Consider the following 26,852-nt stretch of genomic DNA (forward strand, 5'->3'; position numbering starts at 1 on the left):
TGAGCCACTTTTTATTCACAAGAAAGTCCACTGAAAGCTAAGCAAGATGAATACTATTCTGAATAAATATTTGTGAGCATTAAACACTGGGAAGACCATTTTTTGCAGAGAACCACCACACAGTTACAAATGTTTGTAGATAATTTTACACACAGAAAAGGGGATTTTTTTAAGGTTTCTACAGCTTAGTTCATCAAAGCAGGGAACTGAAATAATATCCTGTGACTCAGATGATTGATCATATAGCAAAAAAAGTGAATAACTTTTTATTCTGACTGCTCATAGGCTAATACTTTCATATTTGGCTGTCCAAATTTAGACTCCTCAATCCATGTTTTGGCTTCTAAATAAAAAGTATTCTGATATTCAGAGGTGCTGAACACCCAGAGCTCCCACTGAAGTTAAATTGTAGCCTATGGCTTGTTTACAAGCTGGTCACTATGGCCACATTTTTCAAACCTGAGTGCCTAAAGTCAAGCATCTAAGTTTAGACAATTAAATAAAAGTGGCCTGATGAGCACCTGCAGCCAGTCCAGTCCTATCGATTTCAGTGGGAGTTACAGGTGTTCAGCACAAAATTTTGCATGCAAGTTTTGCTTGAGGAACATCTAACTAGACAATTTGCATGTACAAGTGAACATCTGGTGTATCTGCAATTTTGGAGGCTGGTTTAAAAAATTGGCCCCCCCAAACAGGTGAATTTTAAAGTTAAATGAAAAGTGTGCTAAACCCAGAAATGTGTGCTCAGAGCTGCCATTAACAGACTGTAGGGGGCATTCATCAGACATGTTAAATTAATTTGGTAAAACTGCTATTCCCTCTGCTATGAAATCCACTTTCTAGTTCACTAAAGAATGCACCATGGATTGCATAGGAACATCTTATAACCAAGCAGTGTACACTGATATAGGGGTACATTTTCCTCTTGATGTAAATATGTAACTTAATCCCTAACCCTGCAAAGATTTTGCGTGCGCTTAACTTTACACATGTGGGTAGTCCCACTGACTTTCCAAGGTTGCGGCCTTAGATTTGTACATTTCTGCAAGATCAGGGACTATGTGGGGGACAGGTACTGAAAGTTCTTCTATGTTTTGTAGAGTTCCTAGCACATTCTCAATGCTTAACAAATAACAAAAGTCCATACCAAGAAATAATGTTAATGCAGCTTTAAGGTTTAGAGATAAAACACATAAGTAAATCATGCCTGGGGACCACTATTTATGAATTAGCAAAAACAACAAGGAGTCCTTGTGGCACCTTAGAGACTAACAAATTTATTTGGGCATAAGCTTTTGTGGGATAAAACCCACTTCATCAGATGCATGTAGTGAAAATACAGTAAGCAGTATATATATGAAAAGATGGGAGTTGCCTTACCAAGTGGGAGGGTCAATGCTAACGAGGCCAATTCAATTAAGGTGGAAGTGGCATATTCTCAACAGTTGACAAAAAGGTGTGAGTATCAGCAGAGGGAAAATTACTACAAAAAACTCCCATCTTTTCATATACTGCTTACTGTATTTTTCACTACATGCATCTGATGGAGTGGGTTTTAGCTTATGCCCACAAAAGCTTATGCCCAAATACATTTGTTAGTCTCTAAGGTACCACAAGGACTCCTCGTTGTTTTTGCTGATACAGACTAACACAGCTACCACTCTGAAACCTGTTTATGAATTGTTGCTGTAAGTACAATAGATAATTTCTTCATTGTACATACTGTTTAATTATAGGTCTCTGGCTGAAGCGTATGATAGTTCATCCATATTACAAACACAGGAGCATGGGGACAGCTGCAGTGGTTATTCTTCCACAAACAACTCACAGGCACTGAAAAGAGTGCTACAAAGGTGAGTTACATCCCAGGAATCCATGTTTAGCACAGTGTACCTACATATTTATGTGTTTACCTATCCATGTATCCATTTATTTACACAAGTTTAGTGGAGATATTTTGGTAATCTTTCTCATGTTTAAAATATCTATTTTAAGGGGACATTCTTGAGTTTACAATTAAAACTTGACATATATACATAATCTAAGCAACTGAGAAACTCTCAGCAATAATCACTAGTTATATGAAGTCTATGGCATGGTGCCAAATTTGTTTCTGGTAATTAATTATACCAATAATTATTGCATTAGCACCTAGAATCCCCAACCCAGATCAGGGCCCCATCGCATGAGGCACTATACATACACATCATTAGTAAGAAACAATCCCTGCCCCAAAGAGTCTCTTCACCTTTGTTTTTTCCCATCAATTGGGGTTGGCAGCTCTTGTTCTTTGTTTCCAAACATTTCTGTCAAGTGTGCTTCCAAGCTGACACCAACCTTCTTCATATCCTCCTTCAGCATCTCAAACCACCTTTTTCAGGGTCTTCCTCATGGTCTCTGTCCCATCACTAATAGCTCTTCTACTCTCTGGTCAACATATCCCACATCTCTACCCCCAAAAGAGTATACAATCTAAAGACAAGACAGACAAAGTTTGGTAGAAAGTTGGGGACCAGAGAGATTAAGTGACTCACTCAAACTCACAAAGTCAGTCCGTGATCGCACTGGAAATTGAACTCCTATTTATTTAGTCCCAAGATTTGGGGCAGGGACTGTCTTTTTTATTTGTACAGTGCTTAGCACACTGTGGTCCTGCACTATGATTGGGGCACCTAGTGCTACTGCAATACAAACAGTAAAATATAATAAAATAAAATAATAATAAATAATAATAATAATAATAATAATGCAGTACCTTAAGCACAAGACCATCCTTCCTCTCTCTAATAAGGAGAGTTGCTCCAGGGAGGATTTTGGCTTGTGATTTTTAAATATTTTGTTTACAGCAGAATCAGCCAGTCAACAAAGGGAGCACTAGTTAACCAAAGGAAATTAAAAAAACAAGCAATCTGGATTGCTGTGTTGAGCTGACATCACTGTTATTATCAGTGATGCTGATATACAAATAAGGAAAAACACAATTTTTTCCCACTGAAAACACACAAGAAAAATGTGTTCCAACTGTAAAAGGAAAAAATTCACAGGACAAGAAATCTTATTTTCAGGCTTTTAAGTGAGAATTACAAACAATGCAATTTAAGAAAACAGTGTGGACTGATTTAAATCAAAGTGAATTAAATCACAGATTTTAATCAGCAAGAAGAAAACCTGGATTTAAATCAATTTTCATCTTGTTTTGAATTTGAACTTTATTTTCTTAAAGAAAGGTTGGTAACTATTAAAACATGTTGATTTGCAACTAAATATAGCTTTTACACTAAATTTGATACTTCTTTTTGCTAACCAGGATACTTTATATCTAAACAAATTTATGTAAGCAATTATATAGCATAACATACCATCAGATCCTTAATTTTTGCATTTTTTACTACGTTAGAAATAATGAATGACATTTCTTATTTACTAGATGATTCACTCTTTTTTACTTGTGATTTGTATCACGCTGTATTTGGATAGAAATTATAATTCAATTACAAATGTACAAAACCACCATTTTGAAATGGTTTGATAGCTAACTCCAACTACCTTAAATATGTTGGATACATAATAAAAAGTTTATCAAAACATATTTTGCATTTAAAACTAACTGATTTATTAAACAAAGGAAGTATTAGCTGCTGTTTGTGAACTGAATTAATTGTTTCTGGTCATCAAATCCTCCACAATTTTAGAACTAGTATAGCTCATCCTCTCACACCTCATAGCTTGGAAGAGAAAAAGAAGCTTTCCTGCTTTTTCAACTCCTAATCTATTTCTCAACTTTGATTCAACTAGTCATTAAACTGAACTAGTGGAATAAACTGAAATGAAGAAAATATTCTCCTTGCACTTGCAGAAGAGGCTATTGCAGTCAAAAGCTGGTTTAGCACTTCAACAAACTGGTTTCAGGTGCTTAACCAGTGACTTTCATCAGTTCAGTGGTTTGACTTTCTTCAAAATTTTGGCAGCAAACATGTACTGCTTGATTTTTTCAAATATAATTTTAACAACTTTAACAGATTTTAGTAAATTGAGGCCATAATAGAGGATGAGATAATTTCAAATTTAAATTTTAAGTAGGTTGTGTTTGAAAAATAAAAATGTATTAATTTACATTTTTTAGAAATCAGGTTTTTTAAAAAATTGACTTGTATTCAGCCTGTAAGAAAAGTATTTAAAAACTGAAATAATGAAACTATACTCAGATCTCTCTATTTAGTTTTCTCTAAGCCTATCCTGTCACTGATATCTAAACTAGATAGTATCAATTTAAAATATTTGTTCATATAAGGAGAAAATTAAACTTCAGTTGATATACTATTGACAGATTTATTTTCAACTTTTCTGTTTTAGTTGCCATATAACAGTGGCTCTCAAACTTTTTTTTACTGGTGACCCCTTTCACACAGCAAGCCTCTGAATGCGACTCCCCCTTATAAATTAAAAATACTTTTAAATATATTTAACACCATTATAAATGCTGGAGACAAAGCGGGGTTTGGGGTGGAGGTAGACCCCCCCATGTAATAACCTCGCAACCCCCTGAGGGGTCTCAACCCCCAGTTTGAGAACCCCTGCCATATAACATTTAACACAACATGGTAAAATGACTGGAGAGAAACATTGCTCTGATAGTCTTCAAGCTAATAATATTGAGTGCAAGGGTGCTATGTATTCAACACTGGATCTATATTATGTGCCAGGCTCCTTGGTATCTTTGGTGCATGGAAGAATAAAATTCTACTATTATGGCATGGAAAAATTTGACTACTATGGCATGTAAAAATGTTCACTGAATTAAAAATTAAAATAACAGTCAACACCATTATACTGTACTTAGTTCAATAACAATTAGAATGTTTATCCATGTATTTCATACAGTCACAAAATTTACACCTTGCCTCAGAATTCAGGGCTAACACATTGGAGATACAGTAGAAACTCAGAGTTATGAACACCAGAGTTACGAACTGACCAGTCAACCACACCTCATTTGGAACCAGAAGTACACAAGCAAGCAGCAGCAGAGACACCTCCCTCCCCGCCCCCCCCAGGCAAATACAGTACAGTACTGTCTTAAACATAACCTACTAAAAAAAAAGGAAAAACAGCATTTTTTCTTCTGCATAGTAAAGTTTCAAAGCTGTATTAAGTTAATGTTCAGTTGTAAACTTTTGAAAGAACAACCGTAACATTTTGTTCAGAGTTACAAACAACCTCCATTCCTGAGGTGTTCGTAACTTTGAGGTTCTGTAATGGGGGCTTGTTTTAGGATGTAAGTCCAGTGTGCCACCCGCAGAATACACTGTTCCACACTCTGCTCCCCTGGGTGCTGGTAAGGCAAAAAATCCATTCTGCTGATGGAACGAGGTGTTGTGGCTCTCTTTCCCCTCTTACTGGTGAATGAGGTAGGTGGGGGAGGACTCCGCTTACTGGGAGTGTGTCATCCATCAGCCTGGCTTCTGGGAGGAAGTTATGAAATTCTCTTTTACTTAAAAGCTAAGTGAAGGAGTTTGTGTGGGCTCTTCAGTTCCCACTCCTGCAGCTGGTGACTTTCTCTTCTGTGTATGTGTGTGGGCAATCTTATTAGCTGATCTCTTGCTGTCACTCTGAATTCAGTGATTTTTCCCTGTCCTATAGGCGCAAGGAAGAATGGGGGTATTGTGACTCCCCACTTCCACAATCTGGCAGTTCTTCCTCTTCTGGATCTGTCTGATTTGTACAACACCGACCATCCTCACTCTGCCTGGTGAATGAAATCTACAGTGAAAGTGACATATGTGCAAATGCACTGTGACATTTAGGTTTCCTACAAAGGTTTTTTTTTCCCCCACAAAGAAATTAAGCTTCTTTTTTAAAATATTTAACTAATATTTCTATCTATTTTTAGAATACCCTACTTTTTGGTTACCTTAAAAGACTGGGAGAAGAGGATTTCCGATGAAGGCTGCCAAACCTCAGACTCTTTCTTGGAAAAAATTCAAGGTCCACAGCTAAGATGGAGCAATAATTGTAATAATCAGAATCTCTGTGATGAAATATCAGAAGAAATCATGTGAGTTTTGTGCTTCTTGTGTGGGGTACATGTCAAATCTTTGACTGTGTCCATATGGTCCTGTTTATGTGGATTTTTATCTGCTTGGTTTTTGTATCTCACTTTATGCCACAAAACAATTTTATTTTATCTAATTTCAATAAAATCTGTTTCGATTAGGTGCAACATTAATGTTCATGGCCTAGTTTTAAAACACAGGCACCTCGACAACACAACCAGATTCCCTACTTGAGCATTCAGCTCGCTCAGTCATAAAAAAATGGTTCAGTTTGAATGTCTAAACATGAAATACCCTATGAGGCTATGAAGACACCTGCAGTTTAAAAACAAAATTCATGTGGTCAGGCATTTAACAGGGTAAACATCAATGGTAAAATCCTGATTCCACTGAAGTCAATGGCAAAATTCCTCATGGCTTCAATGGCACCAAGATTTCACCCCTTTTCTTTTCAGAAGTATTGAAACGCCAAGAAAGGAAAACAGAGACATAATCAACATTTCACTGGTTTTCTTCATCTCTATATTTACTGGTGAATATTTTCATTCTAAACTTATCAAACCAGTTAGGCAACCTTAACTAACTTATGCAGTTGTAAATCTTACTTTAAAGGACTATTTTACATTACGAGCCTATTTAGTGTCATGTAGCATATAGACGGTAACTATTTTATTTTGCTGTTTCTTAGGGAACAGCACCTACCTAGTGCCATTGCACAGTACAATGTTAACAACAACAGTAATAAAGATGAGTAAGTACTCTACAGTTTCATTATAAAGTTATTTGTATTGTAGAGAATAGTAAAAAAAAGCAATATACCTCATTCTTTCCTTGCAAATTATTGCATCATACAAGTAATCCAATAAGGAATTTCATGTACATCTGAACTATATGCACAGCAAATGTTTTTCTAACACAAGTTAATAGTGTCCTATTTAATTATGTAAAAATGGAAATAGTTGAAAACTATAAACAAAGGTTTTATTCAAAGGCCAAAATCTTAAGTATAATATTAGACTTATAGAACACAACTGATTTTAACAGGGAAAATAGTGGAAATAATAGTTATACATATCCCAAGAGCCTATCACAGAGATATTGTTTCTTTTTTAGAGAAAAAAAGAAAAAAGAAAAGAAGAGGTAAGACAATAATATTGCATAGTTTCTTTACAATCTTCTACAAGTTATCATTCTAGTTTTTCTGTAAAACCATAACATTTTAATCCATTTTTTTCAGCAAGTCTGATGGTAAAAAGGAAAAGGAAAAGAAAAAGGACACAGAAATGCAAAAGAACAAGGAAAAACACAGAAATAAAGATAAGCATAAGAAGAGAGACAAGAAAGAGAAGTAAGTGTTCTTAATTTGGTTTCAGAATAGTGCTATGTTCTTCTAGTAAGATTGCTTTGCCTGTACAACTGAATCCAGTCATGGGTATATTGCAAGCATGTTGTGTATGTTAGCCCTAGATAAGTGAATATGCTGACCACTGTTTGGTCTTGTATGTTCATGAAGTTGTTCCTGATTAATTCAATGTGTGAACACTCTTAGGCCTGGTCTACACTACGAGTTTAGGTCGACTTTAGCCGCGTTAAATCGAATTAAGCCTGGACACGTTCACACGACGAAGCCCTTTCTTTCGACTTAAAGGGCCCTTTAAACCGGTTTCTTAACACCACCTCCGACGAGGGGATTAGCAATAAAATCGGCCTTAGGGGGTCGGAATTGGGTGCGTGTGGACGGAATTCGATGTTATTGGCCTCCGGGAGCTATCCCACAGTGCTTCATTGTGACCGCTCTGGACAGCACTCTCAACTCAGATGCACTGGCCAGGTAGACAGGAAAAGCCCCGCGAACGTTTGAATTTCATTTCCTGTTTGCTCAGCGTGGAGAGCACAGGTCGCTCATCAGCACAGGTAGCCGTGATGGAGTCCCAGGATCGCAAAAGAGCTCCAGCATGGACAGAACGGGAGGTTCGGGATCTGCTCACCATATGGGGAGATGAATCAGTGCTGGCCGAACTCCGAAGCAGTAAACGAAATGGCAAAATATTAGAAAAGGTCTCCAGGGCCATGAAGGACAGAGGCCATAACAGGGACGCACAGCAGTGCCGCGTGAAAATTAAGGAGCTAAGGCAAGCCTACCACAAAGCCAGAGAGGCAAACGGAAGGTCCGGGGCTGAGCCGCAAACATGCCGCTACTACGCAGAGCTGCATGCCATTCTAGGGGGTGCAGCCACCACTACCCCAACCGTGTGCTATGAGTCCCTCACTGGAGAAAGACACAGGGAAGCGGGTTCTGGGGATGAGGAAGATGAGCATGAAGATAATGTAAATAGCTCACAGCAGCAAGGAAGCGGAGAAACCAGTTTCCCCAACAGCCAGGATATGTTTATCACCCTGGACCTGGAACCAGTAACCCCCGAACTCACCCAAGGCGTGCTCCCAGACCCTGAGGGCACACAGGGGACCTCTGGTGAGTGTACCTTTGTAAATATTACACATGGTTTAAAAGCAAGCGTGTTTAATGATTAATGATTAATCTGCCCTGGCAATCGCGGCCAGTACAGCTACTGGAAAAGTCTGTTAACGTGTATGGGGATGGAGCGGAAATCCTCCAGGGACATCTCCAGAAAGCTCTCCTTCATGTACTCCCAAAGCCTTTGCAAAAGGTTTCTGGGGAGGGCTGCCTTATCCCGTCCGCCATGGTAGGACACTTTACCACGCCAGGCCAGTAGCACGTAGTCTGGAATCATTGCATAACAAAGCATGGCAGCGTATGGTCCCGGTGTTTGCTGGCATGCAGACAACATCCATTCCTTATCGCTCTTTGTTATCCTCAGGAGAGTGATATCATTCACGGTCACCTGGTTGAAATGGGGCAATTTTATTAAGGGGACATTCAGAGGTGCCCCTTCCTGGTCTGCTGAACAGAAATATTCCCCGCTGTTAGCCACGCGGTGGGGGGAGGGGTGAAGTGATCATCCGAGAATTGGGTGGGGGGGAGGGGAATTAGTTGGGTTTGTGCTGCATGTTAACCCTGAAACCGCAGCCCCTCCTTTTACATCGCAAACCCATTTTAAATGGCCAACCCAACGGGTCCTTGGTATGGTTAATGATAGCAGTACTCTTTGAAACCATCCTCACATGTTAAGAAGGTTAAAAAAGCCAAAAGACTGTGTCTTACCATGGCTGCCTGCAAGCTGAAATCTGTGACCTGGCACTGCGTGAGTGATCTCTCACACCAAACAGGCAGGCCCTCCATATAAGAGGAAAAAATGCGACCTTGTAACGAAAGCACATCTGCTGTGTAATGTGAACAGCAAAATGTAACATAAAAGAGTGTACCCATTGTTCTCTAAAATGTATCTTTTTTAACCACCTCTCCCTTCTCATCCACCAGCTGCACATGTCTCTCCTTCGCAGAGGCTAGTGAATATTCGAAAACGTAAGCGAAGGACACGTGACGAAATGTTTACAGAACTACAGACTGCCTCCCACGCTGACAGAGCACAGCAGAATGCGTGGAGGCAGTCAATGACTGATTATCGAAAAGCCCAATATGAGCGAGAGGAGAGGTGGCGGGCTGAATCGCGGGCAGAGGAGGAGAGGTGGCGGGCTGAATCGCGGGAGGAACAGAGGAAGTTGCGGGCTGAAGATGAGAGGTGGCGTCAGCTTGCACACAGAAAGCAAGAGTCCATGCTCCGTCTGCTGGAGCATCAAACTGATATGCTACAGCGTATGGTTGAGCTGCAGGAAAGGCAGCAGGAGCACAGACCGCCGCTACAGCCCCTGTGTAACCAACAGCCCTCCTCCCCAATGCTACAGCGTATGGTTGAGCTGCAGGAAAGCCAGCAGGAGCAGAGACCGCCGCTACAGCCCCTGTGTAACCAACAGCCATCCTCCCCAAGTCCCATTGCCTCCTCACCCAGACGCCCAAGAACACGGTGGGGGGGCCTTCGGCCACCCACTCACTCCACCCTAGATGATTTCCATAGCAATAAGTTTTAAAGTTTTCAATTGGAGTGTGTCCTTTTCTTTTCCTCCTCCCCCACCCATCCCGGGCTACCTTTCCAATTATGCCCCTAGTTGTGTGATGAAGTAATAAAGAATGCATGAATGTGAAGTAACAATGACTTTATTGCCTCTGCAAGTGGTGCTTGAAGGGGGGAGGGTAGGGGAGGGTGGGGTGGTTGGTTTACAGGGAAGTAGAGTTAACCGGGTGGGGGGGGGGAGGGGCGGAGATTTCATCAAGGAGAAACAAACAGAAGTTTCAAACCGTAGCCTGGCCAGTCACAAAACTGGTTTTCAAAGCTTCTCTGATGCGCACCGCGCCATGCTGTGCTCCTCTAACCGCCCTGGTGTCTGGCTGCGCGTAATCAGCGGCCAGGCGATTTGCCTCTACCTCCCACCCAGCCATAAATGTCTCCCCCTTACTCTCACAGAGATTGTGGAGCGCACAGCAAGCAGCAATAACAATGGGGATATTCTTTTCGCTGAGGTCTGAGCGAGTCAGTAAGCTGCGCCAGCGCGCTTTTAAACGCCCAAATGCACATTCCACCACCATTCGGCACTTGCTCAGCCTGTAGTTGAACAGGTCCTGACTCCTGTCCAGGCTGCCTGTGTACGGCTTCATGAGCCATGGCATTAAGGGGTAGGCTGGGTCCCCAAGGATCACGATAGGCATTTCAACATCCCCAATGGTTATTTTCTGGTCCGGGAAGAAAGTCCCTTCCTCCAGCTTTCTAAACAGAGCAGAGTGCCTGAAGACGCGAGCATCATGTACCCTTCCCGGCCAGCCCACGTTGATGTCGGTGAAACGTCCCTTGTGATCCACCAGGGCTTGCAGCAGCATTGAAAAGTACCCCTTCCGGTTTATGTACTCGGTGGCTTGGTGCTCCGGTGCCAAGATAGGGATATGGGTTCCGTCTATCGCCCCACCACAGTTTGGGAATCCCATTGCAGCAAAGCCATCCACTATGGCCTGCACATTTCTCAGAGTCACTACCCTTGATATCACCAGGTCTCTCATTGCCCTGGCAACTTGAATCACAGCAGCCCCCACAGTAGATTTGCCCACTCCAAATTGATTCCCGACTGACCGGTAGCTGTCTGGCATTGCAAGCTTCCACAGGGCTATCGCCACTCGCTTCTCAACTGTGAGGGCTGCTCTCATCCTGGTATTCTGGCGCTTCAGGGCAGGGGAAAGCAAGTCACAAAGTTCCATGAAAGTGCCCTTACGCATGCGAAAGTTTCGCAGCCACTGGGAATCGTCCCACACCTGCAGCACGATGCGGTCCCACCAGTCTGTGCTTGTTTCCCGGGCCCAGAATCGGCATTCCACGGCATGAACCTGCCCCAGTAACACCATGATTTCCACATTGCTGGGGCCTGTGCCTTGTGAAAGGTCTATGTCCATGTCAATTTCCTCATCACTCTCGTCGCCGCGCTGCAATCGCCTCCTCGGCTGGTCCTGGTTTTGCTTTGGCATGTCCTGGCTCTGCATATACTCCAGGACAATGCGCGTGGTGTTCATAGTGCTCATAATTGCCGCGGTGATCTGAGCGGGCTCCATGATCCCAGTGCTAGCTATGGCGTCTGGTCTGAAAAAAGGCGCGAAAGTAGTATCTGACGGACCAGGGGAGGGAGGGAGGGAGGGAAGGGCGAGTGACGACATGGCGTACAGGTACAGGGAATTAAAATCAAGAAAGGTGGCTTTGCATCAGGGAGAAACACAAACAACTGTCACACAGAATGCCCCCCCCCCAAAGATTGAACTCAAAAGCCTGGGTTTAACAGGAGGGAGGGAGGGGGGAAGCAAATGAATACAGAATAAATCTATTTTTTACATCTTAAGACGACGGTGCAGCATGACTGATAGCCCTTGGCATTTTCTGGGTGCTTGGCAGCAAATACTGGGCGCTTGGCAGTAAGCCTTCAGGTCTACTGCACAATATGATACCCACTGCAGTATGACAACGATGGATACCAGTCGTAATATACTATCTACTGCCCAAAAGGCAAGGGGTTGCTGCTGTGTAGCAATCTAGCCCCACGTCTGCCAGCCCCATGTCTGCCAGCACCCAGATCGCCATCGGCCTCTTCTGGGTGCTTAGCAGACAATACTGGGCACTTGGCAGAAAATAGCATACTACGACTCTGCTAACGTGCAATGAGCCAACAGGGCGCGTGGCAGAAAATGGCATACTACGACTGATAACCATCATTGTCTGCCCGGGTGCCCATGATTGACAGCCACTGCAGTACGATGACGACGGATACCAGTCGTAATAAACCATCTTCTACCAAAAGGCAAGGGGCTGGTGCAATGCAGCCCTACGGCTGCCAGCCCCACAGCTGCCCGCACCCAGATCGCCAATGAAGGCTACCAGTCGTGCTGCACCGTCTACCGCCAAAAGGCAGTTAGCTGCTGCTGCTGTGTAGCAATGCACTCCCACGTCTGCCGGCACCTAGATGACATATGGTGACGGTGAGCTGAGCTGAGCGGGCTCCATGCTTGCCATGGTATGTTGTCTGCACAGGTAACCCAGGTAAAAAGGCGCGAATCTATTGTGTGCCGTTGCTGTGACGTAGGGGGAGGGACCTGACAACATGTACCCAGAACCCCCCGCGGCACTGTTTTGCATCATCCGGGCATTGGGATCTCAACCCATAATTCCAATGGGCGGCGGAGACTGCGGGAACTGTGGGATAGCTACCCATAGTGCAATGCGCCGGAAGTCGACGCTAGCCTCGGTACTGTGGACGCGGTCCGCCGAACTAATGCGCTTAGAGCATTTTATGTGGGGACACACACAATCGGCTGTATACAACCGATTTCTATAAAACCGGCTTCTATTAATTCGATCTAATTTCGTAGTGTAGACATACCCTTATTCTTAAGCTTAAATCCTAAACAGGAACAAGGCACACTTAGGCTTACGTCTACACTGCGTACCTTATAGCGGCACAGCTGTGCCAGTACAGCCACGCCGTTATAGTTGCTTCTTGTCGACAGGAGAGAGCTCTCCTGCCAACAAAATAAAACACCCCAATGGGGGGGGGCGGTAGCTTTGTCATTGGGAGAGCATCACTTGCCAACATAGCGCTGTCCACACTGGCGCTTTTCTTTAGTAAAACTTTTGTTGGTCAGGGGAGTGGGCTTTTTTGCTATAATGTCTCCCATGTAGCCTGCTCTATGCTGAGGGGAGAGAACTCTCCTATCAGCATAATTAAACTACCTCCAACAAGTGGTGGTAGCTATGTTGGTGGGAGAGTGTCTCCTACCGACATAGTGCTGTCCACGTTGGCGCTTCTGTTGGTGAAATTTATGTTGCTTAGGGGGTGGTTTTTTCAAACCCCTGACCATGGGCAGCATGTAATGGAGGCTGGGGTAGGCCAAATCTCCCCAAACCTTGTGCCACCAGGGGTGGGGGAGCAGGGGCAGATTACCGCACGGGCCTATAGAGTCCATGCCCAGGGCCCCAGCCAATTTGAGCCCCCTGGAAAAATCTCTCCCCACCACGGCCCTGGGGCTGGGGGAGATCTGACTCCCTGCTGCGGCCGCAGAGCTTTTCTGGTCTTGGGGCTGCAGCAGGGTGTGTTTGGAAAGGAGTGACCCGGGGGCAGGGCTTCGGGGGGAAGAGGCAGAGTGGGATGGGGGAGTGGCTGAGAGTGGAACAGGGACAGGGCGGCAGGGGAAGGAATGGGATCGAGGAGGAGCTTGGAGCTCCGCCGTTGTGGTCCCTGGCCATGAGGGAGGAGCTCTATGCTCTCAGCCCACCTCCGTGGCCCTGACTGAGCTCTCAGCCACTCCCCTGCCCACACCAGCCAGGGCCATGAGGGGGCTGAGGAGCGAGTCGGGGTGAGGCCTTGGCCGAAAGATGTGGGGCAGGATGCTAGCCTCCATAAGGGGAAGCTTTGCCCATGTCCCTGACCGACAAAAGTGCTAGTGTAGACTTAACCTTATTCTAGAACTGGAGCATCCAAGTGTGCCTTGTTCCTTTTTAAGGGTTGAGCTAAACAGAGACAAGGCACTCTTATTCCAGAATAAGAATGTCCATACATGAAATTAATCAGCAAAACTCCATGTATAGAATCCCTTATGTATAGACCAAGCCCTTTATGTATTTAAATTCTTCCATCTGCTTATGTCAAGCCATTTTCATAGCTGTTACCACTCCTTCTGCAAGACGGAGTGTTACTGTTCCACTTAACAGCAGGGTGTAATTTCAAATCAAATGAAATTTGAATATATAGTATATAAATTTTGGTAACCTGTTTTAGTTTAAAAGTCTAAATATCCCAGTACTGTATTTTCAGAATCTTGATAACTTTACGATTACTAAATTCAACAGTGAATAGATATTGGTACACGGAGACACATGCAGTAGATCTATTAGGGTATGTCTACACTACGAAATTAGGTCGATTTAATAGAAGTCGATATTTTAGAAATCGATTTGATACAGTCGATTGTGTCCCCACTAAGTGCATTAAGTCAGCGGTGTGCGTCCACAGTACTGAGGCTAGCATCGACTTTCGGAGCGTTGCACTGTGGTAGCTATCCCACAGTTCCTGCAGTCTCCGCCGCCCATTGGAATTCTGGGTTGAGCTCCCAATGCCTGATGGGGCAAAAACATTGTCGCGAGTGATTCTGGGTACATGTCGTCAGGCCCCCCTCCCTCCGTGAAAGCAATGGCAAAAAATCGTTTCTCGCCTTTTTTCCTGGGTTACCCATGCAGATGACATACCACAGCAAGCATGGAGCCCGCTCAGCTCACGGTCACTGTATGTCTCCTGGGTGCTGCTGGCAGGCGCAGTACTGCAGTGCTACACAGCAGCATCCCCTTGCCTTGCCTTGCGGACGGCAGACAGTGCAATATGACTGCTATCCGTCGTCGTCGTCCCGTGAGTGCTCCTGGCCAACCTCGGTTAGGTTGGTCGGGGGCGCCTGGGCAGACATGGGTGCTCCTGGCCGGCCTCGGTGAGGTTGGTTGGGGGCGCCTGGACAAAAATGGGAATGACTCCAGGTCATTCTCTTCTTTAAGTTTCGTCTAATGGAGATTCAGTCCTGCCTGGAATATCATGCCAGCTGGAGGTTTCTGCCTCAGGCTGCTCTCTCACTCGGCATCACCATGCGGTCGCACCTACCCCAGCCTACCCATTGCTCCCATGGCTCATGAAGCCTGGACAGTAGTAAGGAGCAATTCAACTATAGGCTAAGCAAGTGCATAATGGTGGTAGAATGTGCCTTTGGACATTTAAAAGCTCACTGGCGCAGTTTACTGACTCGGTTAGACCTCAGCGAAACCAATATTCCCATTGTTATTACTGCTTGCTGTGTGCTCCACAATATCTGTGAGAGTAAGGGGGAGATGTTTATGGTGGGGTGGGAGGTTGAGGCAAATCGCCTGGCCGCTGATTACGTGCAGCCAGACACCAGGGCGGTTAGAGCACAGCAGGGCGCGCTGTGCATCAGAGAAGCTTTGAAAACCAGTTTCATGATTGGCCAGGCTACGGTGTGAAAGTTCTGTTTGTTTCTCCTTGATGAAAACCTGCCCCCTTGGTTCACTCTACTTCCCTGTAAGCCAACCGCCCTCCCCTCCCCCCTTTGATCTCCACTTGCAAAGGCAATAGTCATTGTTGTTTCAAATTCATACATTCTTTATTAATTCGTCACACAAATGGGGGGATAGCTGCCAAGGTAGCCTGGGAGGGGTGGGGGAGGAGGGAAGCACAGGGGTGGGGTAGTTGTACGGGCACCCCCTAGAATGGCATGCAGCTCATCAAGTGAAGCAGCATGTCTGGGGCTCTCTGGTTCTTTGGTAGGCTTCACGCGGCACTGCTGTGGGTCCCTGTTATAACCTCTGTCCTTCATGCCCTTGGAGATTTTTTCAAATATTCCGGCATTTTGTCTTTTGGAATGGAGTTCAGATAGCACGGATTTGTCTTCCCATACAGCGATCAGATGCAGTACCCCGTTCAGTCCATGCTGGAGTTCTTTTTCGATTCTGGGACTTCATGGTCACCTGTGCTGATGAGCTCTGCATGGTCATCTGTGCTGATCAGCTCGCTACACTGGCCAAACAGGAAACGAAATTCAAAAGTTTGCGGGGCTTTTCCTGTCTACCTGGCCAGTGCATCTGAGTTGAGAGTGCTGTCCAGAGCGGTCACAATGGAGCACTCTGGGATAGCTCCCGGAGGCCAATACCGTCGAATTGCATCCACACTACCCCAAATTCAACCCAGCAGGGTCTATTTTCAGCGCTAATCCCCTCGTCCGGGAGGAGTACAGAAATTGATTTTAAGAGCCCTTTAAGTTGACAAAAATGGCATCGTTGTGTAGACAGGTGCAGGGTTAAATCGATCTAACGCTGTTAAATTCGACCTAAACTCGTAGTGTAGACTAGGGCTAATATACCAGGATTTCAGTAAAGCATTTGATATAGTTCCACAGGGGAAATTAGTTAAATTGGAGAAGATGGGGATTAATATAAGAATCAAAAGGGGTGTAAGGAACTAGTTAAAGGGAAGATTGCAACAGGTCATGCTAAAAGGTGAAATGTCACACAGGAAGGAGGTTTCCAGTGGCGTTCCTTAAGGATCAGTCTTGGGTCCAATCTTATTTAACATTTTCATGAATAAAAAGTGGGAACATGCTAATAAAAATTGCAGATGAGATAAAGTAGGGGGGTACTGCCAATATAGGAGGAGGACTGGAATATCACACACGATTTGGATGACCTTGAAAACTGAAATATTAGAAATGGGATGAAGTTTAATAGTGCAAATTGTAATGTCATGCACTTAGGGGGGAACAAGAAGAATTTTTGCTATCAGTTGGAAGACCTGGGAGTACTAGTTGATCAGAGGATGACTATTAGCAATGAATGTGATGTGACTGTGAAAAATGCTAATACAATCTGAGGATGCATCAGTCAAAATATTTCCAGGAAAGATAAGAAAATGTTATTACCATTATACATGGGACTGGTAAGACCTCATCTGGAATACTGTGTACAATTTTGGTCTCCCATGTTTAAGAAAGATTAATTCAAAGTGGAACAGGTGCAGAGAAGGGTTACTTGGAAGTTCAGAGGGATGGAGAACCTCCCTTATGAGAGAAGACTTAAGGGGTTTGGCATGTTTAACCTAACAAAACAAAGGCTATGGGGAGATATGGTTGCTCTTTATAAATACATCAGATGGATAAAGGCCAGGGAGGGAGAGGAGCTATTTCAGTTAAGGGCCAATGCTGGCACAAGAACAAATGGATATAAACCGGCCATCAATGAGTTTAGACTTGAAATTGGACAAACTATCAGAAGTTTTGGACCAACCTTCAAAGGCTAATATTGGAAAAATAAAGAAAGAAAGACTACAGGAGTGGAGAAAGGAACACCAGTGGGTAGGATATTAAGAGGAAAGACAGTACCAATACCAATTATGCTAATTGTCAGATAGGCGATACCAGTAGTAGAATGACTGTACCTACTCAGGTGAGGAATCTGGGTGAAGCTAAGCAGAAACAACTAAGATGTCTGTGCACCAATGCAAGGAGCCTGGGTAACAAAATGGAAAAACTAGAACAACTGGTGCAGGAAGTGAAACCAGATATTATAGGGATAACAGAAATATGATGGAATAGTAGTCATGACTGGAACACAGGTATTGAAGGGTATGTGCTGTTCAGGAAAGGCAGAAATAAAGGTCAAGGTGGTAGAGTATTACAGAAAATACAAACCTATACACAGTTCTTATAGGTTTGCAAAACTGTTTTATTTTTGTTGTGTACGTTTTACCACTTTGTGTTATCACTTACCTTTGCATGTGTTTTTACTGTTGTATTGTATATAATGAATGTACTGAAATTTCTCTGCATGTAGTGTAAAGAATAATTGAGCCAATTTTTGGCTGCTGTTGTGTGAGTGTGTAAAGGGGGAAGAGAGCACCTCCACTTGCTCATTTGTGCAGGGGGTAGCCAAAATTGTGATGCTTGTGCTCCTGAGGGAGAGTAAGAGAACTACCAGACATTCCAAAGGAGGCATGATGGAGTATGGCTATACTCTTGCTCTTTTTCACCAGTAGCTGGACAACCAGGGTGAGTGGTGGGAGAAGTACCCACTGCACCATTAAAGGATGCGGTAAATGCTGCTCTAGGGTGCACTGTGGCAGTACCCTCAAACGGTATTTTATCCGTTTGTGTTTTCCACTGGCAAAATGCCTCCAGGAACTGCAACTGGTGCAGTGTGCAATTATACTTATTATGGAAGTGGCTACTAATGCCACTCTGACTCTTTATTGTTTTACATTTATCTATTAATTAGATTTATACAAATGCTGAAAAGGGCATCTAGCTATACACCTAAAAGGCATCAAAATATCACAACAGAACTGAAGTGAAGCAGTGCAATTCAGTATGACTGAGCACCAGCAAACCAACTTAAGAACTCAAACTCCCTTCCCCTCCGGTCCAGCAATTACCCTTTTTTCAAATACCTGGGGAGTAGAGAGGAGCTTTACGGTATGCTCTGAAGCTCATCAGATTCAGGCTTTCCTGAAGCAACATGGGGAGTGAATTCCAAAGCTGTGGGTCCCTCACAGAGAATGTCCCATCAGCAGCCCAATTTATAATACCAGGCTTCAGCTCCGGCACTTCTTCTGTTCTCCGCTATGGTATTTTAGCATGAGGAGAGAAGTGGTCTCTCATGTAGGTAGCTCCTGAGACCTAAATGTTCACTGGGGTCAAAACCAATTCCTGAAACTTCACCTGAAGCCCTACAGGCAGCCAGTGCAGAGATTGGAGCACTTGTTGTATGATTATGCTCCTAGTGAGATCCTCCACTGACCAAACAGGCTGCTGTATTCTCTACAAGCTTCAGCTTCTGGATGATTTTAAGGCATAACCTGATATCGAGTGCAGTGCAGTAATTCAATCTTGAGATGATAAAGACAGGGATGACGGTCACAAGGACTGCATCCAAAAGGAACAGGCACATTCTCCTGACTACAGAAATGATAAAAATGTGATTTGGCTTTTGCTGCTACCTCATTTTCTAGTAACAGTTGGAAATCCAGCCAGACGATTGCAAACCTAACCAACATGTAGAAGAGGTGCCCTAAATTAAAAGGAGAGGTATTCTTGCCACATACTTTTGGGGAGAAGCAACAAGAATAGCACCACCTCAGTCTTGACTGGGCTGAATGTCAAACATCTAGCTGTCATCCATGCTCCAATTTCACACACATACTAAGCTCATTGAGCATTTTAATTGGTCACATGAAATGGTGACAAAGCTGCATGTCATCAGCATACTGGATATGATGCAGTCCTTTTCTCCTTATTAGCCCTCTCAGTAATGCCACACAAATATTGAACAAGAGGGGCGATAAGATGGAACTATGCAGAACTTCATATAAAACTTAATCACCACCCTTGTGAAAACCCACTTTAAGGATGCACTGGGGCCACAATAAAGCAGCCTCATCCACTCATATTAGGATCCAAAAGCGAGTTAAGAGCACCTACAATGTAAAGAGTCTTGTTTTTCTCTTAGTGTCACACCCCAATGGCTCCCTCCCTTAGGGAGTCCCCAAGGATGGCAAATTAGCACTGTATGTGGCTAACACTGTTGCAAGCATTGCAAAGCATTTTGGGGAGGGTCAAAGGTGTGTGAGTGCGGAGTGGAAGTTTTTTTAGCAGGTACAAAAAGCCCCCAAAAATAAAATAAAAAAAGGCAAAAAACAAATCAATTCAACGCTCCAGCTAGCTAAATCCAAAAATAAAAGCTGGCCCCAGCCAGCCCGCCCGCTCGCCCACCCAGGGACACAGCTCACAGCCGAGGCTTGACTATGAGCCAAGAAAGACGGGGCTTAAACACTTTCTGAGCAGCTGTAAGAAAGAAGAATCCTACTGACCAGACCTGCAAACCGGCAAGGCCAACCAAAAAAAATAACCAGCAAAGTATAAAAACACAAACAAAACAACAAGAGGGGGACGCCGTGCCGGGCGTCCCTGGAGCCGGTGTGTTTTGGGCAGCCAAAAAGGCCACAGCAAGCCAATTGGGACTGGTACAAAGAGCACCAGGCACAGAGGGCCCTAAATAACACCACCCCCCAAAAAACCCAGGACTTAAAAACCCTCCTGAGAGCTGGAGCAATTCGGAAAACACAGCGGATTCTTGGACGACCTGGGCCCAGGACAGCACTCCCCGTCCACCCCTTCCCCCCTTCTTCTAACATTACACCTAGACTTGGCCAGTCTGGGTTGTGCGTGGTATAAATATAAAAGTAGGTTAAAGCTTGGGGCATTAATGCTTTCTTCCTTCCTTTAAATAACAGAAAAGCGTTTCCAGCACTCTCCGCTGTTATTTTATTATTTTATCAATAAAGCTTTAAAATTCAAATACGTGGTGTGCCTCGTCATCTCCTCCCCACAAAAAATCCTGTAGTCCCAGCCTAATCAACTATGGGCCCAAGCAAATTAATAACGAAAATCTGTCACATTAGTATGTTTAGGCATTTTACTTTGTAAATAAATAGAATTTTGGGGGCCAGAAAGAATGTAAAGCAATGAAGTGCTCTAGGTTCCTTAGTTTCTTCTGCAATCCTTTGCAGTGTTTCATCTTTCACAACCAGTCTTAGACTCCCCTAATACTGAAGGCATGATCTGTTCAACGCATTCAAATACTAATGGCCACATAGCCATTTTCCTTCTGAAAAGATGAAGCAAAGATGCTTTGACTCATTTATTCTACAAAGAAGAAAATTAACTTGGTGGGAAACAGATTATTTTGAAAAAGGTTGAAACTACATGTGTCACTATGACTTTGTGTTGAAGCCCGCCAATTTAATTTCCCTTGTGTCCTAGGTTCTAGTATCCAAATCATGTTCACCAACTAGTTTCTTATCCAGGAATTCAAACAAGGAGGCTAATTTGAATTTAAGGGTGTTCTTACACAAATGAACTGCCTACTAAACTAAATGACCAGCATATGTTAGTAACCATGGAACATCTTTTGTGGTTCCTAAAACCCATTTCCATTTTTATAAGTTTCTCACTAATATTCCCTTTCCTTTCTGCTTACTGCTCAGGGAGAAGAAAGATCTTTTTGTTATTGATCCATCAGGAAACTTGTATTATTACTGGCTGTTTTGCATCACATTACCTGTCATGTACAACTGGACTATGATCATTGCTAGGTGATGTATAACAGTGTGCATTTTCCCCTATCCTCTCTCTTTCCCCATTAAAGTAATGAAATCCTCTCATCTGGTTGCCACAAGGAAAGCCTTGTTTTTATCAGATAGAATGGATAAAAATAATGTATTGACCCAGTACTTTTACTGTGTTTATCCTTTCAGTCTGGTATTGAATACAGTCTACAGACGCTTAGGTTCAATAGTAGAGATCACACACATTTATTTACAATCTCTAAAATTCTTTCCATCATGTCTTTTGTCCAGTTCAATAAAGGACTTTCATTAACTTAATTTCATTACATTTTTCAGTCTGATGCTTCTATATTTTATCAGTCTTACTCTCCCTGGTAATGAAATGCATATACATTAATTGAGGTTTGGCAAAGTTATAAGCAACATAAAACAGGATCTTATAAAGGAAAGTGTTAGGCAATCTTAACCATTGCATAGCTATCAGCTCCACCTACAGTTACTCAAATTAATTTTTCTCAGTTAAATATTTTAAAAGATCCTTATAATCTGAGTTGTAAACATTTTCTGAAAGCATATCTGAAAACAGGTTTTTCCACAAAGCCTTTAAAATATACTTTGTAAATACTTGTTTTTATGTTATAAAAGTTTTGATAAAAATATTACATTTTCCAAAGTTTGCTCAAGCATGACAGAGATCCTTTAAAGAACACATAAAAAAAATTGTAGGGCCTCTGAATATATGGCATATTTACTGTATTAATTACTGATCTCATTGGGACTATTTTAATTGTGTACTTTTTTTCTTTTCCTATCCAGAGCCTGTTTTGATGAACTTCAGATCGACCATTTAGGAATGTGGTTCATTTTTGATTATATATCAGATATAATCTATATTGCTGATATGTTTGTACGGACAAGAACAGGTAGATGTACTCACTGTTTAGTTATCTACATTTATCTGTGTTAGGACTTTAAGGTGCCCATCAGTATATGATTTAGGGGCCAAATGCAACAATTAAAGAAGAATTGGCCCTCTCCTGGAATGGACCAGTTAAATTGACTCTCCAGTTACACTTTATATCTATGAAATGATGAAGTAAAGAAGTATCTTGCTGGCAATTTTCCCTCAATAAAGGAGGCCGGAATGACTTCACACTGAAATATATCTTGACAAACAAGGTCATCCTGATTTCTAGCAGAAAGGAACTGAAGTCCTTCCATTGCAAACATAATTTCTGCAGTTTTAGAGTCACACTTCAAATATTTCACAGACACACACACTTGTTTATATTCTGTGATGTACTTCATCATGTTTTATACATCAGACATAAGTTTATCTGTAATCTACTTTAGTGTCCTAATTTAAATGTTCCATAAAGCAGGGACCAATCCAGCAATCCCTTTTAGGCACAACTGCCATTGAAATTCAACGGGAATTTGCCTGAAAAAGGAGGGCAGTGTCCAGCTGCTTATGCTAAAACAGGGCTTTGGCAGCAAATGTGAAGTGGTATATAGAGAACAACATTATACGTATGGCAGGGATGTGCTGATTTGTATTCGCCACTGACAAAACTCCTAGAAAGTCCGTCATTGAAACTATACTCAAACTATATATACTGCCTAATCAAACTAAAGCTAGAACTTTTATCTTTTTTCCCCTTTGTTAAAGATTTTAAAATATCTTTATAATCCAAGCTGTAAACATTTTCTAAAAGAACAGAAGAAAATCCCTAGGGAGGAGGAACCATTTGCCCTCTTTTGTGGTGAATCCCTGGTGTGCAAGGGGTCATATTGGTGGAGGAAACATAAAATTATACCTCCTTACCCCAGGTGTAATGAACATAGCTTATGAACTGCAAACCAGGATATACCATGTGGCTAAAACCCTGCACCACATTTATGCAGTAGTAAGAAATATATAAACCTCTTGCCACCATTTAAGCCAGCTGCAACCTTTCCTGGCTGAACTTGAGAACCATGTAGTACAGGACAAGGCAGAGAATCCACTTGCTCTCTGTACGAGTTAGAATCAAGATTTTCAAAAATGTGTTGTTAAAACTAGGTTCCTAATTCCATATTTAAGCACCTAAATCAGAAGCCTGATTTTCAAGAGTGATGAGCCCCCAGCAGCTCCAGTTAGCTTCATTATATTTATGCATCCATTTTTACAAATCTTACCCTAGGAGGAGAGTTGTTTGGGGGTGGGGTGGGTGAACAAGGAATGGAATGCACATGCATGAGCACTGTCCTCACTCTAACTCTCTCTCTCCCACACAAGGGCCATGAAGGTTACTAGGTGCTAGGGCAGCAGAAACCACAGCAGGAAGAGGGTGGACTTGGGAGGCTGTAAGTGTGACACTTCCACCATGGGTGATGGTTCCTCCCTTCAGGATTTCCATAAGACTCCACGGAGCCCAGCCAGGCTAGGCAGTACAGATGGCTCTGCTTAATCAAGTCGTCTAGGTCCAAGATTTGGGCCCGATTGCTTATCTACAAAAATTCAACATAGGGCCTTAAAGTTAAAATCCAATTAAAATATATAGCTGTTAAAACTATGCATCTTGATAAAAAGATGGAAAAGTATGTATGGCCAGAAACTCTATAGCCAATATAATTTTAAAGATTAATTTGACATTCACATATAACAGAATGCAATAGATGATAAAGCAACAAAAAAGTCAAAGTCAAAGAATTTTAAAGATTTTATATTTTATTTTAGGTTTCCTGGAGCAAGGTCTGTTGGTGAAAGAAGAACTTAAACTTAAACAGAAATATACAGGAACTTTACAATTTAAACTAGATCTACTGTCAGTCATACCAACTGATCTACTGTACTTTAAATTAGGTCTGAACTATCCAGAATTAAGAATAAACAGAGTACTTAAAGTATCTCGTATGTTTGAGTTCTTCCAGCGAACAGAAACAAGGACAAACTATCCAAATATCTTCAGGATCTCCACTCTTGTCATGTATATAGTGATTATTATTCACTGGAATGCGTGTATGTACTATTCTATCTCCAAAGCCATTGGATTTGGGACAGACACATGGGTCTATCCAAACACCTCTGATCCTGAATTTGCCCGTCTGGCTAGAAAATATGTATATAGCCTCTACTGGTCGACGCTGACCTTGACCACTATTGGGGAAACACCTCCTCCTGTAAAGGATTCTGAGTACTTCTTTGTGGTTGTTGACTTCTTGGTTGGGGTGTTGATCTTTGCTACTATTGTTGGTAACATTGGTTCTATGATCTCCAATATGAATGCAGCCAGAGCAGAGTTTCAAGGAAGGATTGATGCTATCAAGCAATATATGCACTTTCGAAATGTGAATAAAGAAATAGAAAAAAGAGTTATTAAGTGGTTTGACTACTTGTGGACAAATAAAAAGGCAGTGGATGAACGAGAAGTTTTAAAATATCTACCAGATAAATTAAGAGCAGAGATCGCAATCAGTGTTCATCTGGACACATTAAAGAAAGTTCGAATTTTTGCAGATTGTGAAGCTGGCTTGTTAGTTGAACTAGTCTTGAAACTGCAGCCTCAAGTCTACAGTCCAGGAGATTACATCTGCCGAAAGGGGGACATTGGACGAGAGATGTACATTATCAAAGAAGGTAAACTTGCTGTAGTAGCTGATGATGGAATTACACAATTTGTGGTTCTAAGTGATGGCAGCTACTTTGGGGAGATTAGCATCCTTAATATCAAAGGCAGCAAAGCTGGCAATCGAAGAACAGCCAACATTAGAAGCATTGGATACTCAGACTTATTTTGTCTATCTAAAGATGACCTCATGGAGGCTTTAATAGAGTACCCAGATGCAAAGGCCCTGCTGGAAGAGAAAGGTAAGGAAATCTTGCTGAAGGATGGGTTACTGGATATAAATGTTGCAAATACAGGAAGTGACCCTAAAAACATTGAAGAAAAGGTCATTCAAATGGAAGGAGCAGTGGACAACTTACAAACAAAGCTTGCCAGGCTGTTGGCTGAGTATGATGCCACACAGCAGAAACTGAAAAAACGACTGACACAGGTTGAGAAAATACTGAAATCAACTATGCAGTTTGAATTCTCAGATTTAGAAGAATTAGATAAATAAATCTGGAGTGTCAACAGTAGAATAAAACACTGGGGACTGCCACTAGCAGTTAAAGATAAATCCTGCAAGGTACCGAGTGCCCTCAACTCTTATCTTTGATGATGTGGCCCTTTATTATAAGCTATTACTTAGTCATGAAACATCACTTATTTCCTATTAGGCAATACACATACACAGTAAACGTCAAGAAAAAAATAAGATGAAGACTCAGGAATAAGAAAGGAGCATAAATATTATCGTTTTCATGCTAGGAAATGCTACTCAGTCCTGGGCTTGCAGTTATATTTATGAAGTGCATACATAAATTTAGTGTCTTGATATTTAATCTCAGTGAAAATGTTACAATATAAACCTATCAATCATTTTGTCTTTTACAATTGTATGCCCTTCAGGACAAGGACTGTGTATTTGTATTTCTTCTGTATTTTGAAAATAGCTGGTATATGTTAGGCCCTAAAGCAAAATAAATAATAAATATCGGTAATATAAAATGTTTGCTAATGGGTTATTTATATTATCCTTTATGTAACGTTGTAAAAACAAGTGCATTTAATCTACATACTATAATATGTTGATAGTCATGCAAAGTTGTACTGCATATTATAATTTTTTATAATTTTCTTCTCATTCACTATATAAATAAGGAAACATTTGGTAACATTTGTATTGGTTATCTGAAGTCTGCATAGGTATACAGTAGAACCTCAGAGTTACGAACACCTTGGGAATGGAGGTTGTTCATAACTCTGAAATGTTCCTAACTCTGAACAAAACATTATGGTTGTTCATTCCAAAGTTTACAACTGATCATTGACTCAATACAGCTTTGAAACTTAACTATGCAGAAGAAAAATGCTGCTTTCCCTTTATTTTTCAGTAGTTTATGTTTAACACAGTACTGTATTTGCCTTTTTTTTTTTGGTCTCTGCTGCTGCCTGATTGTGTATTTCTGGTTCCAGTGGAGGTGTGTGGTTAACTGGTCAGTTTGTAACTCTAGTGTTCATAACTGTGGTTATACTATAAATGTAATATGGCCTTTAAACAAGCCCCTAACCTCACCAACCTCATTGTCAGAAGCAAGCTCCCCACAGACCAGGACACACCAACTCAAAGGGGCACCACACCCTGCCAGTAGATGTACAATAGATGTAAAACCCGAAGACATATTTCCACAGCTACAATGATCAATACCTCCCACAACACACCTTTCAAGATCCCTGGGCCTATACATGCCTATAACAACCTGTGGTGGACCTCATCCAGTGCATCAAATGCCCCAAAAACAACTGTGTGGGTGAAATCAGACAATTACTACATTCTCAAATGAACTCATAGAAAAAATGATAAAAGACAAAAATAACATATCACCCATGGGCAAACACTTTTCACAAAGCGATCACTTCATCTCTGACCTATTAGTCCTCGTCCTCAAAGGAAACCTGCACAACTCCTTCAAAAGACATGTCTGGGAACTTAAATTCATAACTTTGCTGGACACTAAAAATCATAGTCTGAACAAAG

The 26,852-nt window shown here is 42.2% G+C and overlaps 2 protein-coding genes across 2 annotated transcripts in view; one reads left to right on the forward strand and one right to left on the reverse strand.

Annotated features, from left to right (window-relative positions):
• Positions 1 to 2,361, reverse strand: part of NIPAL1 (NIPA like domain containing 1) — a 71,866-nt gene extending 69,505 nt beyond the window's left edge. The window contains exons 1-2 of the mRNA XM_026648122.1: positions 2,249 to 2,361; positions 1,010 to 1,122 (exon numbers count right to left, since the gene is read on the reverse strand). Coding sequence (XP_026503907.1) covers positions 1,010 to 1,122; positions 2,249 to 2,361 — 226 coding nt within the window. The remainder of the gene's footprint in view (positions 1 to 1,009; positions 1,123 to 2,248) is intronic.
• A 2,245-nt stretch (positions 2,362 to 4,606) lies between these two features.
• CNGA1 (cyclic nucleotide gated channel subunit alpha 1) lies at positions 4,607 to 25,331 on the forward strand. The gene is made up of 8 exons (XM_029910646.1): positions 4,607 to 4,779; positions 5,891 to 6,055; positions 6,742 to 6,804; positions 7,291 to 7,301; positions 19,945 to 20,011; positions 21,147 to 21,254; positions 22,044 to 22,150; positions 23,947 to 25,331. Exons 1-8 carry the CDS (start codon positions 4,607 to 4,609, stop codon positions 25,329 to 25,331), a joined length of 2,079 nt encoding a protein of 692 aa, XP_029766506.1.
• The last annotated feature ends 1,521 nt before the right edge of the window (positions 25,332 to 26,852 follow it).

This window comes from Terrapene carolina, unplaced genomic scaffold (assembly GCF_002925995.2).
Source record: "Terrapene carolina triunguis isolate 2854851 unplaced genomic scaffold, T_m_triunguis-2.0 Scaffold66, whole genome shotgun sequence".
NCBI classification, from domain to species: domain Eukaryota; kingdom Metazoa; phylum Chordata; order Testudines; family Emydidae; genus Terrapene; species Terrapene triunguis.